Source organism: Anas platyrhynchos, chromosome 6 (assembly GCF_047663525.1).
Source record: "Anas platyrhynchos isolate ZD024472 breed Pekin duck chromosome 6, IASCAAS_PekinDuck_T2T, whole genome shotgun sequence".
Lineage (NCBI taxonomy): Eukaryota > Metazoa > Chordata > Aves > Anseriformes > Anatidae > Anas > Anas platyrhynchos.
The window spans coordinates 7,508,483-7,521,762 of NC_092592.1; the positions used below are offsets into that span (position 1 = coordinate 7,508,483).

Here is a 13,280-nt window from a genome sequence, read left to right on the forward strand (position 1 = left end):
TGCTTGCTAGTATTGTGCTTCCTGTAACAAAGGCTGATGAATTACTTTAGCCACCCTCTCAGCTAGACACATGGAGGCTTTTGCCTCTGTGAAACTGGAAGAGATTTGAGTGAGCTAAATTAAAAAAAAAAAATGTGAACACAATTAGCTACTGAACTCACATTGCAAAACAGATGAAAAGCCTTTCTGCACTGTACACAGAAAGCGAAAGGCTCGTAAGCTGTTTAACAAGGTGTCAGGGGAAGGGCCTGGGACAGCTTGGCCACGCACAGGAAGAGACATTTTGTGCATTTTTGCAGTTTCTGGGTAAGGGAGTGAGTTGAATCCTGAAAGCAGGTCTTAATACCTGAAATGCTTTTAGCTTCTAGCAGAGCATGCATGAGCCAGTGCCAAGTGCTCTTTAAAATCTCAGCCTTGACGTGTTGCATCTGTTTACGTAGCTTGCTCCAAAGCTGCCAGCGAGCAGGAGAGCTGTGCTCCCAGCAGAGGTGGGGCCGGGGGCTCCCCTTGCAGGTACACCAGACGTGGGCTCCTCACGTATATTTTTCTGCACCACACGTTGGGAAAAGGGGTGCAGGGATCCCAGGGAGAATTGAGCCTTGGTTTCTGCATCCCTCACTCAGCCCCTCAGCATCACAGGGCTGGGAGCTGAGGTCCCTTTGTGCTGGACAGCAGCTGAAGGTGGCTTTCTGGAGCTCCAGATGAGATCCTGGGCGCCAGCTTCCCTCTGAAGCCTTATTACAAGTCACTGCTCAGGTTTACTGTACCAAAAGCCTCTCTCCAGGCAATATTCACTGGTGATCCTTCAGGCACCAGCAGGACGTGCTGCTCTGATTGACATAAATCAAACCATACCAAGTCTATTAAATAGGGCTGGCTGAGTCGCATTATAGTGGAAGGTCCCCATTAAATGAAACATATCAAAAACACCGATAAGCCTACACAGAGCTGCAGAGAGCAGGAGCCCTTTGCTCAAATCTCACTGAATGTAGTTTGTTCCTTTTTTGCTACAAGGACTCCCATGAAGCCAGGAGGGGTCCTGGAAACCCAAGGACGGCAGGACTGGCAAGCCCAGCGCAGCAGCTACCTTTGCATTTAAGCCTACAAACGCTGATACAGCAGCACGTCCATTTCAGAGATGACTTCCAAATAAACAGAGGGAGGAAACGAGTTTTAAGCACCACTTTGCTGCGTTTCATTCGATGTCGAATTGGTTGTTTAGCTTTTGCCTGCAAGAGACTCCACCTCCTTTCAAAGTGCCCTTAAACCCCGGAGCAAACCCATCCCAGAACAGCTCCCGCTTCGGTGCCACTGCAGAGGGGTCGGATACCTGACGCCGTGGAAAACCACTGCCTCGAAAAGGGATTTCCCTTGGATCCAAGTTACTAATGGCTTGATACTTCTATTGTATTTTCTTGGCCCTAAAAATAAGGTAAAGGAAGAGATTGCCTGTCACTGACCTGGAAAACACCCCCCTTCCTTTTTTTTTTTTTGGTCTTTTTTAAAGGAAAAAGGACCTCTAGTGGGAAGAGTTAATCTCTTGGGTTTGTTCTTCAGGCACAGGTTAAAATGCCAGGCAAGTTGGAGGCCCTGGCCATCAATCACTTCCTCCTGGAACTGCATCGCCTCACTTGGAAAACAGGAGGAGAGGACACGAGACATCGCATCCCGGGGCCTTTTTAACAGCACTTAAGCCATGCGCATGGGGATTCGTAACACCAGCACTTACCGCAGGAAAATGAGCAGACTGATTTTATTCTCTGCTTAGCCGAAGAAAAACCATGAGCACATTTCCCGTTTCAAACGCGAGCGACATTTTGCAGGCAGACTCCCTCGAGGAGGGCGACAACCAGACGGCCGTCACCCAGTTCACCCAGCCGGGCTGGCAGATCGCCCTGTGGGCTATCACCTACTCCTTCATCGTCATCACCTCCATCGTCGGCAACATCACCGTCATCTGGATCATCCTCGCGCACCGGAGGATGAGGACTGCCACCAATTACTTTATCGTGAACTTGGCTCTTTCGGATTTGCTGATGGCCGCTTTCAACACCATCTTCAATTTCATTTATGCCAGCCACAACGTCTGGTATTTTGGCAAGGAGTTCTGCAGGTTTCAGAACTGGTTCCCCATCACCGCGATGTTTGTGAGCATTTACTCCATGACAGCCGTGGCCGCCGAGAGGTAAGAGGCGATTGGGGAAGATACAGAGCTGAGAAGTCTGCTCTAAGGTAGAAAACGTTATCGCAATGCTTTGTGCAATTGGCCCCCGCCTACCCTGTCAGGTGCCTTATCAGCAAAGTGGGGAGAGAGCTAGACAAATAGGCTATGGGGTTACACACTAGTAACGGGAAGAAAGTTGGGCTCTCCTCTCTTATCTCCAGCCTGAGCCATTCCTGAGTCTGTAACAAGTAGAAGTAGCTGAAATTTTATTGTTCCCATGTCCCTGGTCGTAAAATGTTTGCCCATCATCACGCAAGCTCTTTTTTCTTTAAACCACGAGCAGGCCCCATCATTGGGATGGAGCTGGAGCAATATGAACGTGTTGTGGGATGCTGAGAGCATTGTAACCCACAACCCCGCTTGCGAGTCCAGTGCAGTGGCAAACCACCAGAAATACCGGGAAGTGGATCAGAAATGGCAGTGGCTTTCACCAGGTCACAAGAGTGACCAGTTCCAAGAGGGAGGAAAGTAATTACAGAGGCTTTGACTTCTGAGGTAATTTGGTATTTCCGTAATACTCTCTTGCATCCACCGAGTCTCTTTTACTTGAGCTTAAATTTGGGCGCTCCGGATGTGCTTACACCTTGTTGTTGAGCAGCACGATGTTTTGCTTTTTACTAGAAAGCGGTCAAAAGCCCATGGGAATTTCCTGCCTTATGGGCAGTGACGTGAAAGAAATAAGGGAGATTGTGCTCCCTTTGAGACTCTCTGCCTGCCTTCCTTCCATTTCTTCCTCTGTTTGCCCAACCCTGGGGAGGAACATCTGTGTCTTTTCCATCCTATGCCCCTGCTGCAACCCCATGGCAAAGGTCTTCCCCTGGTCAGCCAGAAGTGAAGCCCTCGCGTTGGCTTTGCAGTTTCCTTCAGCCTTCCTCTGCTTCTTATCAAGCGTGCGTATCGGCACGGGGCTCTCCCAGCTCCCCCAGCCAACATCCCTCCAGAACCACCTGCAGACCTTGCTCCCTGAGTCATCGGGGTCACTTCTGCACCGCCCGTCCCTGCGGGCGGCTTGGTTCGCCCTGGCACGCCCAGCCGAGGAAGCAAGCGATAGATAAATCCCATGAGATAAACAAACCCAGCTGGCATAAGAAAGCTTTGCCCTGCAACGCCCACTGAAACTTGCACCTGAAGCCGGGACATGGCCGTGCCATTTCCAAAGAGCAGGGCAGGGGCTCCTGGAGGCACCGGGAGGATCGCTAACGAGCCCGGGGAGATGAGCCGTGTGCTGGTCACCCCGCAGGTGTCCAGATGAAAGCAGATCTCCAGTCTCAGTTTGAGACTCGAATACCCTTTTGCTGTTCCTGGCTTTTAATCACGAGTTGTTGATAACAGCTGTTTTATACGTGTGGTCTTCCAAAGAATATTAAAAAAAATAATAATCCTTTTCAGCCTGTCCCCATGTCTCCCAGCTCCCATTTTCCTTGGGGACACTTGGCAAAAGTTTCTATAAAGCCAAAATCTCTTTTGTCGCGTGACAAGGATCAGAAAGAAAACTTGGCATCTCCCTGCGAACCATATTTAGCTATTCTCGCTTAACCTTAAAATAGATCCTGACGCTGTCTCCTGGAAAATTGCAGCTTCCACTTGTTGTTATGAGAACTTGTGTCCTCTTCGGCTCGGTTGTTTAAGTTTAATAAAACATCTTTTGAACCTGTTTATGGTAAGGCAGGACAAGAGGCGATCGATCTATTGGGCATCTTTGCTGTGGACAAGGCTCTGTCACAACCGCTCATCATCGCCTTTAGGACTACTCTGCTGCCCCATTTGGGGCTGCTGTGTGCTGGAGCAGCTGTTTCCACTGCACGCAGCACTCCAGGCAGAGAGGTATTATCAGCTCAAGTTTCACACTCCAGATAACAAAATCTCCTAGGCCTTCTTTGCAAGAGTGGTAGGAGCTCAGCGTATTTCGTCCACGCGGGACAAGGACCAGAGAAAGGGTGCCAGCATCTTGGGGTGTCGCTTGGAGGGGGCAGAAAGCAGGGGGAAATGGAGCTTTTCTGCACAGCCAGAGAAACGAGGAGACCTCAGCAGATCTCACCAGTGGCAGCGTTTATACCTGGGGCTTGTTGGTCACCAAAAGCTGCAGGGCACGGGTTTGGGCACTTCCCTGGGCAAATATTCAGGAGAACGTTTGCTGCTTGATCCTTCCCTGAGCAGTTTTGAGCACTGTATAGTGAGGATGAGCTAAGGAAAGCGAGGTGACACGAACATTTCATAGCTAAATAAGGCTCTGCTGCCGTGCAGCTCTGGCTTACTGTGCTGCCTGTCCGTGCAGTCGCCCTCTGTCCTGCAGCAGTGCCTGAGCAGAGCTCTCTCCAAACGGCTTGGCCAGGAGACAGCACAGAATTTGTCACATTTTCGCTGTAAAAACCAGGAGGCAATTGGCATTTTCCACTCTGTTTTGCCTTTGTAAACAACCATGACAAGGAGAAGGGAAAGCATGACAAGAAATGCATAATTGATTAAGGGCTTGTTACGATACCCTGCCTTCCTACAGAGGGAACTTAAAACCAGACAGCGCCCTGGGCTTGCAAATAATCTAATAGTCAGATGTGCCGTGAGGGCTCTGAGCAGGTGTGGGAAGAAAGAGTCAGCCTTTCCCTTAAATCACAAGCACAAGTGCTCTGGCATTTACAGGCAGAGGTGGATGGCACAGGGCTTTTCCACTGCTAAAAATCAGGGGGAAAAATTCCAGAGAAAAAGAAATTCAAGGCTTCAATCTGCTGTTGTCATCACATGGGGTGTAAAACAAGATCGAGATAATTAATGGGACCAGCACGTTTAGGTCATTTTCCTGAGGAAGGAAGACGGGCATGGTGTTAAACAGTGCATATCTCCAAACTAACAGAGTTCACAGCACCAAATTTCAGACCAAATGTACGAAGCATTTTAAAAAGTAATTTAAAAAAATTATCAAAGAGAAATACTTGCGAAGGCCCATATGCAGACAGTATAAATGCTTGCTTCCTCCTTGCACCAGCTGTATCCATCCAGATGGGATCAATCCATCCTACCTTAAGACTTGAAGTTTTTCTCTTCAGAAGGGGGTTAGCTCCTGGAACCTGACAGAATGGCTCTACAAATAAATCCCACCGTATCAGCTGGGGAGTTTTTACACCTGCTGCATTTGTTGTACGGTTTACCAATGGAACCATAAAAGCATCACCCATTTTTCTTGCAGGTATGTGGCTATAATCCATCCCTTCAAGCCCAGGCTTTCTGCTGGAAACACCCGAGTCATCATAGGAATAATTTGGCTGGTGGCATTTGGGCTCGCCTTCCCGCAGTGCTTCTATGCCGAGATCTTGACAGACAACGGAACGACGAAGTGCATCGTCGTCTGGCCAGATGACGTGGGATCGAAGCACCAGCTCACGTAAGAGAAACAAGAAAACTCACGATTCCTGCCAAAGTTAGCTACAAAATGAATGTCGTGACCAAACTGTTGGCTACAGACAGCACTGGGAGAGAGGGCTGAGGGAGGGGGGGATTGTTAGGGGAACCACGCAGCTGGGGAATATGGGTTTGGGGCAGCACATCTAAGCTTGGTTTAAGGCAGCTGTGGAAAAAGCAACCACGTTGTCATGCTCAGGGTGAAGAAGGGTGATACTCCATCCTCCTCTGCTTTGAAAGTTGGCTATAAGATCTAGAAAGCCTAGATACAGGGCTTGGTGGATTTAAGAGAAACTAGAGCATAAAGTCTTTAAACAAGCAATAAATTCCAGTTTTTAAAGATTTTGGATTCTCCCCCTCCATCAGGCAGAAGGGAGCTGGGGATTTTTAATGCCGAGAAGCCACATAATTAGCTAAAAATCATGCTGCTGTCTGTGAAAAAAAAAAAAAAAAAAAAAAGAGAAGAGCGTGTTTCAGACATCTTAAGGTTTTAAAGATCTACTTATCTAGACACACATCTGCACTCCCGAGAGCTCCTAGCCCTCATAGCAATTTCCTCCTGCTTTACAGCAAGATTGTTCAGACAGATGAAACAAGCCATACCCTGCATTTGGGGGATCTGCTGTGATTAATCATGATTCAAAGTACATGATATACAGAGCAGCTTGAGAAATCTATCAGGCAAAACATTTCTACAAAGCAGTAATGGAAGAACTGAGGAAAAGGAACAAATTGATTAACAAAATGGAAACAATTCCTCAAACCAAAACCGAGTGCTAATCTCCCCGCATCCATCCTTCGCTGTGAGTGCCTTTCCCCAGCTACATGCACCACGGATGCTTTTCCCTTCAGCACCTCTGGCAGACAGCTGGGCGCCTCCTACAGTTAGTTATTGCCCAACTAACAGGTTTTCACACTAATAAGTGCCAAGTTCCAGGAACTCCATGTAAACTTGGCTGATCCACGGCACATTCAGCCCTTGGCTGTCAGTTTTTCCCAGTCCCAAAAAACAGCAAAGAGTAAAAACAGGTTCACATCCCAGCCCTGCTGGGTCACATACCTCCAAGGGCTCCTTGGTGCTACCCCCGTCCTACGTGCTTGGGAACAAAGTACACCAGGTTCCCATCAACCGAGAAGTAGGGGTAGTAGGAAATCACCAATTAAAACCAAGCAGCCTTTTGGTAAAGGCTCTGTTCTCACCTGAAAGTGAAAATAAAAGATTGTGTCAGCATTTGGGGCCGAAACAGACCTACCTGCTTTTATGAGTCAAGCTGGAGAAAGCTACCTAACCCCTCACCTGCAAAGGTGCGTGCTATTTCATTCAGGTGAAAAGCATCAGGTTTATTTCTCCCACTGCCATTCTTTGGGAGGAATTGAAGCAAAGCTTTGGCAGATTACCAATGAAATCTCTGCCTGTTATCTCTGTGGGCCCAGAAAAGTTGGTCCCGACCATGGCAAATAACAGGGCAGATTCCTTCTGGGATCCTCAGCTGAAGAGCAGCAGCTCCTGAGCAGAATAAATCCCAGCACATTCACCAGCTCACCCCCTGAACAGCCTCAGATTTGCGGGTTTCGGTAGCTTTCCTAGCAAGGAGGTTGGAAGCAGTGATCTCCAGAAATCATCGTGACTGATGGCTCTGTCGGGATGAACGCCTGCAATACGGAGCAGGGAGAAAAAGCCACATGCAGCCACTCTCGTGACAGTCCCAATCCTAAGGAAAAGAAGCATTAAGAGAGGTGGAGAGCAGGCTGACAACAAACACCCCACAGCTGACAAACAGAGTATTTTTCTATACTTATTTACTTTATTAAGTGCCTTTTCCAGGGCAATGGCTGGCAATGAAATGCAGCCCCCCACACCACAGGGTGGATTCCCCCTCCCAGCACAGCTTTGTGTTGCTATTTCCTGACTCCAAACCATCCCCGCTCCCCTTTCAGTGTCTGTCGGTGGGGTTTAATGTTGCAGAAGGGGGGTCCCATGTGGAGAGCCCCAGTGCTGACTCCTACAGTGCTCTGCAATACAGCCGAGCCCGGTTGCTAATGCGATGAGTATCCGAGTACCCACACGGTGTTGTCCCACTGAGAAAAAACACGCACCCAGACTTTTGTGGCCTCTGCCAGCAGCGTGTGCCAGAGCCCTCCTGCCTAATCCCAGTTTTTCACACTGTTTATGTTAATGGGACAGCTGCTGTAATGGAGTGTGCAGGTTGTTCCCTCCCCATAAATGGTGGTTGCTTAAAAAAATCAAACCCAAGCACGGGGGAACCAGCAGAAGCTCATGGGGTATCACAGCTCAAGCTCACGTACAGCCAAGGGAGATGGCAGCGCTTTCATCTGGAGCAGAAACCAAGCAGCCTGGTGGTGACAAAAGATTTAATTGTGCATGTGCTCACAAATAAAACCAGCCAGCAACAGAAACACAATAATGGCTGTCACTCACCGTGCACGTGCTATAAAGCAGCAATGCTCCTTCCTCCCTACCTGCCCTGCTGAGTTCATGCACTCTGCTAGCAGCCAACTACATTTGCAAATCCCTGATCATTGCTGACTTAAGATTTTGACACCACTGAATTCATCAAGTAGTTTTTTGAAATATTCCTTTCGGAAATACAATCTAAAGGTTCATATTTTTAGAGCCAAAAGCCTTACAAGTCTCTTCCCTGAGTGCAGCAGGATAGCAAAGTTCAGGTGGCTGTGGACTGTAACCCTCTGATAAAAGATAAATAGCATTACACTGTCGTGAAAGAGCAATGAATCCAGTCCAAGGACTAATCATCACAACACGGGAGAGATGAGACGAGCCTTTGCTGTTTACAGAAGCCCCTCTCTAATGATGTTTGCAGGCAAAATTTCTGCTGCTTTATGCTTTGGGCTTGAAGTTAATGGGAGCCAATTTCTGCCAGATCCCTTCAAAGGATGTACTGACGATGCAAATGTGCCTGCTTTTCTGTTTCAGATACCACATCGCAGTGATCGTGTTGATTTACTTACTGCCTTTAATGGTGATGTTTGTTGCGTACAGCATCATAGGAATTACTCTGTGGAGCAGCGCGGTTCCAGGCAACCACATTAATAGAGCCCTCTACGAACACCAAGTCAATGCCAAGAAAAAGGTCAGAGGTGAAACTTAAAAATAATTACCCTAAACACACCAGCTCTTCTGCCCCCAGCTCCAACACAGAGCTTGCACGTCATGCAAGATCTTGTGGGACTGGGCACGAAAGGTTGACGAATTATTTTGGGCTGGGGGGTAAAGGGTAAAGACAACAAGCATGAAAAAATGGTGATTCACACGCACCAGCCAGGTTCCAAGGAAGAAAGGCTCACGTCAGTGGGCCAGGCTGCCCGGCAGTCCTTAGAGAGTAAAGCAGTGCCCAGTGAAGCCACACACTACAGGGATAAACTCTGGATGGGGTGGAGAGGTTTCAGGGTAACTGCAGTTCTCCCATTTCCCTACCAAATCTCCCTGATGGCTCCTCTGCAGGAAGCGCATGGCAAAACATTTGCTCTCACTCCCTCCTTGTTCCTCATTTCCATCACCAGGAGTTCGTTTGCCCAAGCAGCCCAGCTCTACGTACCACACACAGCGCTTCAGGAGGGCAAAACAGACCCAAAACAACAGCGGCATCTCCCATTTCCCCAGCCAGCCCAGACAACCCTACAGAGGCCCAGGAATAACACACGGTGTGTTTCTTCCAGTTTGTGAAGACCATGGTGGTAGTTGTGATCATCTTTGCCGTCTGCTGGCTGCCCTATCACATATACTTCATCCTGGGGAGCTTCAAGGAGGACATCTACCAGCAGAAGTACATTCAGCAGGTGTACCTGGCGATCTTTCTGCTTGCCATGAGTTCAACAATGTACAACCCCATCATATACTGTTGTCTTAACCAGAGGTGAGTAGCGTGCACGCAGATCTCAGTCTGTAAAGGCAGAAACCTCTGGAGGTCAAAGCCACTGTGATTCTCAGCTGTGCCCAGCAGACAGAGAAGTGAATTTATATGCTACTAACAACAAAACCGTAAGATTTTCTGCCTCCAAAGAAAGTGCAGACAGCAGGCGTGTGATCAGCACGTGGCCACGAGCGAGTGTCTGTGCGAGCACAACCCTGCCGTGCCAAGAGATGTCTCCCTTGCTCTGCCCTGAGAACGGGCTGCTCTCAGGATGCTGGTGAAGCAAGCCCAGCCTCGGGCTCCCCAGTGCCATTTCCTGCTTCAATTTCAATTGAAACCTTTCATCTCCATGGTCATTTCGAGGTAGAATTACACACTTGCTCTTTCTCTGCGCAGTTAAAAAAAGATCTGCCATTTGATTTCTTTTCTTATGCTTACAGGTTTCGTTCAGGCTTCAAGGTAGCCTTCCGGTGGTGTCCGTGCATAAAAGCAACTGAGAAAGACAAGCTGCGACTTACATCCCCATCCCTTTACCAGTCAACCCGCAGGAAGTCACAGAAATCAAGTTTCAACACAGAAACTCACTTCAATGAGGAAGAGAAGACATCATTTACCCCCACCCAGCAAACGCTTTGATTTCTTCTTCTGGTTCTGACCCTACTAAAATCACAGAACGGTTTGGGTCAGAAAGGACCTTAAAGAACATTTAACTTCAACCCCCTGCCACGGGCAGGGACACCTCTCACCAGCCCAGGCTGCTCAAAGCCCCACCCAGCCTGGCCTTGAACGCTTCCAGGGATGGGGCATATCCTAAGACACCATTTAAAGGCAGCAGGTTTGTAGATGTCCTGAGGCAGGTCTGTTTCCTAGGGGGCTTTTACAGGTGCCATCAGCACCAAAAGCACTCTGACAATAAAACAAGACTTACATCCACGTGGGTCCGAACATCACCCAGCTCTGGATACAGCCTGCCTTTAAACCCACGCTGCAATACAGAAAAGACAAGGTTTTGCCCATCACGTCAAAACAGAAGCAAAACAGACCTCAGGCAGCATCCTACCAATTATTGCCTTCCTGATGGTGAGCTCCTGTTCTCTGTTCCACAAGACAGCTCCATCTGGAAAAGAGCTGAAGGAACAGAAAGGCTGGGGCTCCTCTGGCCCAGTCTGGGCGGACCCTTGGGGTGTGTGGGCAGCTAATTCCTGTGGCTCAGCAGCCTGGAGGTGGACGAGGCTGTGGAGCTGAGCTCCTTTACAACAAAGGCACCCGTGCTGAAAAGCCTGCCCTGAAGCTTTCCTGGATCCTGGGATTTTCAGGCCTGTGATTTCACCTGCACCACCTCTCATCATTTAAAGTGGGAAACAGCTCCCTACAGTCATTTTTTCATGGATTTCTGCAAGCTTGTACCAAAACACAATGTATTTTTCCTGTTGAAGCGTGCTTGAGCGATTCCTCCACCTGCACATAGTTCCTCACCCGAGGAGCGAGGCTCTCTGGAGAGCCACAGGCAGGCTTGGTCAGAGGGGCTGCAAGCTCCCGTCACTGGGGAAGGTGCTCAAAAATAGCTGCTGAGCATCGCTCCTCAGCTCCCTAGCTGAGCAGTCATGTTTGCAGCACGACTGCTTGCTTACAGGAGCAGAGGGCCGCCCGGGTGTGACATGCTGGGGTGGTGCACAGCTGGTGGCATCCCGGAGCTCTGCGCTTCCAAAGCTGCCTGTACCCCGACCCCGGCAACCCCACCATGGTCCCACCACAGCCAGTCCCTTCGTTCCCCTTTCCAGACTTACCCCATCTTGTCATCACTGTTCTTCTCTTCTCAGATACTAAAATAAAGGCTGAAATTTGTCATCTTCGAAGCCTGAGGCGTTATGTGCAGACACGCAGAACAGGACAAGCTGAAACACAAGCACGATACTTAATGCCATGCAGTATTTAATGCTGGTGTGATAAGTAGCACCTTGCAATCACCTTCACCTTTAGTGACAGGTTGGCACATAACACCCCAGAGACATACCTTGGCATACAGGAGGCTCCTACAACACCACCAAGTCCCAGTTATTCCAAATATTCCCCTTTGCTCTAGGAGAACAAAAGCCACAAAGCGTTGCCAGGCTTGACTTCTGCAGTAAATTCAGCACAAAGCTTTGTTGCTTGATCAGAAAAAGTGCTCAGGGAAATGATTTTCCCAAGTCCATTTCAGCACAGAAACCAGCAGACACATCTTTCTTCTGCACTTAATCTCCTCCACCTCGCTGGCTGCTGTGGGGAGCAATTATGGTACAGAGAGACCCAGCAAACTTATCTCACTAATAGGCCGTGGCAGATGGCACAGGGCTGTGCGCCTTTCTTAAAATGTTCATCATTTTAAATTGTTCCAGCAGGCAGCTTCTAGCCTCGATGTTATCTACCCAGCCTGCTCCTCCTGAGAGCACACCGCAGGGGTGCACCAGGGCAGAGGGAGAACAAGAAGGAACAGGCAGTGGCAGCCAGCCACCACCAAGTCTTCTCCTACAGGGATTCAAAACACTTTGGAGAGGTGCTCGGCGAGGCACACGCCGCTGGGACTCATGCTCCAAGGAAGTGAAGAACACCTGCACGACAATTTTGCTGTGTTACATACACAGGCTGTATCTCTCCCATGTGCAGCTGAGGGGATGGTGAGGCGTTAAAGCCCTTCTCCAGCAGCTTTCCAGTGCAGATCTTTTGGGACCAAGCAGGTCCATCTCCAGCATCCCAGCTTACATTCCCCCGTGCAGCCCCTGACAAGCGCCGACGTTTCCTGCTCATGGCATCTCTCTCATTCTTGGTGCAGAAAGCAGAGGACGACTTCTCCTGTCTGCAAACGAAGCTCCACATCCCCTGAAGGATTCACCCTGGGGATCCTGAGAAGTCTGTCTGCTAGAAATAACAACGGGTAAGGAAGCAGAGACGCCCCAAGCCCTCGTTGGAAAGAGGAGGGCATGCCGTGGCCAACAACATTATTTCCTGTGATATACGAGGTAACAGGAACACCGTGCTCCAGAGTAAACACACACAATTCTCCATATAAATATAGACTTGATTAAATGCCACGCAGCAGTATAAAATGTCCAGGTCAGCGATAAATCCCCCCTCTGTACAGCTACTCGTGCCCTAAGTACCAAGGAGTCCCTGCAGACTGTAAGGAAAAACATTTGAAGAATCTCATTGTTATAGCAAAGGAACAAACAAAAAGCACGGAGCAGGGTTCAGAAGTTCAGAGACACTTTATTTTGCCTTCTGCTATTATTTTTCTTAAGAAAACAAAACAAAACAAGGGCTGCTTGTTTTAAACCTATTCAAAAGGCTTCTGAGAGAACCCCCAGAGGAGTAAGGAGCAGCTGACATTACAACAGTGGTATGCAAACGGCCTTTTCCCCAGGAAATGTAAGATTTGTGTGTTGATATCAAAGTAATTTCTACAGCTTAACAATTAAGAAGACCATGATTTTATTCACCAAGCCTAAAAGCTTTAAGTAAGACATCTCAGTCATTGCTTGGCTAACACTGAAGACATTTCTCTGGACAGTTATAGCTTGTGATTCACTTGCAAGTTTCCTAGGGATAAGAAGAAGTATGGAAATGGAGGATGGAAATGGAAGTCCCACCAGGTCCTGCTCTTTCTCCTCCAGTACATCACCTTTGGGCCACAGCAGGAACCGCCACGCTGTTGGAAGCACAAACTCTCTCCCTGTTTGTTATGAGCTGGATCCAATAAACAGCACCACCTCTGCCAGCATCTCCTCACTCCA

General features: G+C 48.7%; 1 protein-coding gene across 5 annotated transcripts in view; it reads left to right on the plus strand.

Moving 5' to 3' along the window:
• The window catches only part of TACR2 (tachykinin receptor 2), a 13,534-nt gene extending 2,176 nt beyond the window's left edge, over window positions 1-11,358 (plus strand). For 3 of the 5 annotated variants that reach the window (XM_072040350.1, XM_038181017.2, XM_038181020.2), the window contains 5 exons: window positions 1,015-2,185; window positions 5,406-5,600; window positions 8,574-8,730; window positions 9,317-9,513; window positions 9,951-11,358. In XM_072040350.1, coding sequence (XP_071896451.1) covers window positions 1,782-2,185; window positions 5,406-5,600; window positions 8,574-8,730; window positions 9,317-9,513; window positions 9,951-10,146 — 1,149 coding nt within the window. In that variant the 5' untranslated portion in view covers window positions 1,015-1,781 and the 3' untranslated portion in view covers window positions 10,147-11,358. Of the gene's footprint in view, window positions 1-1,014; window positions 2,186-5,405; window positions 5,601-8,573; window positions 8,731-9,316; window positions 9,518-9,950 lie in introns of those variants that run through there. The other 2 variants (XM_072040349.1, XM_072040351.1) reach the window with 2 other exon arrangements.
• The last annotated feature ends 1,922 nt before the right edge of the window (window positions 11,359-13,280 follow it).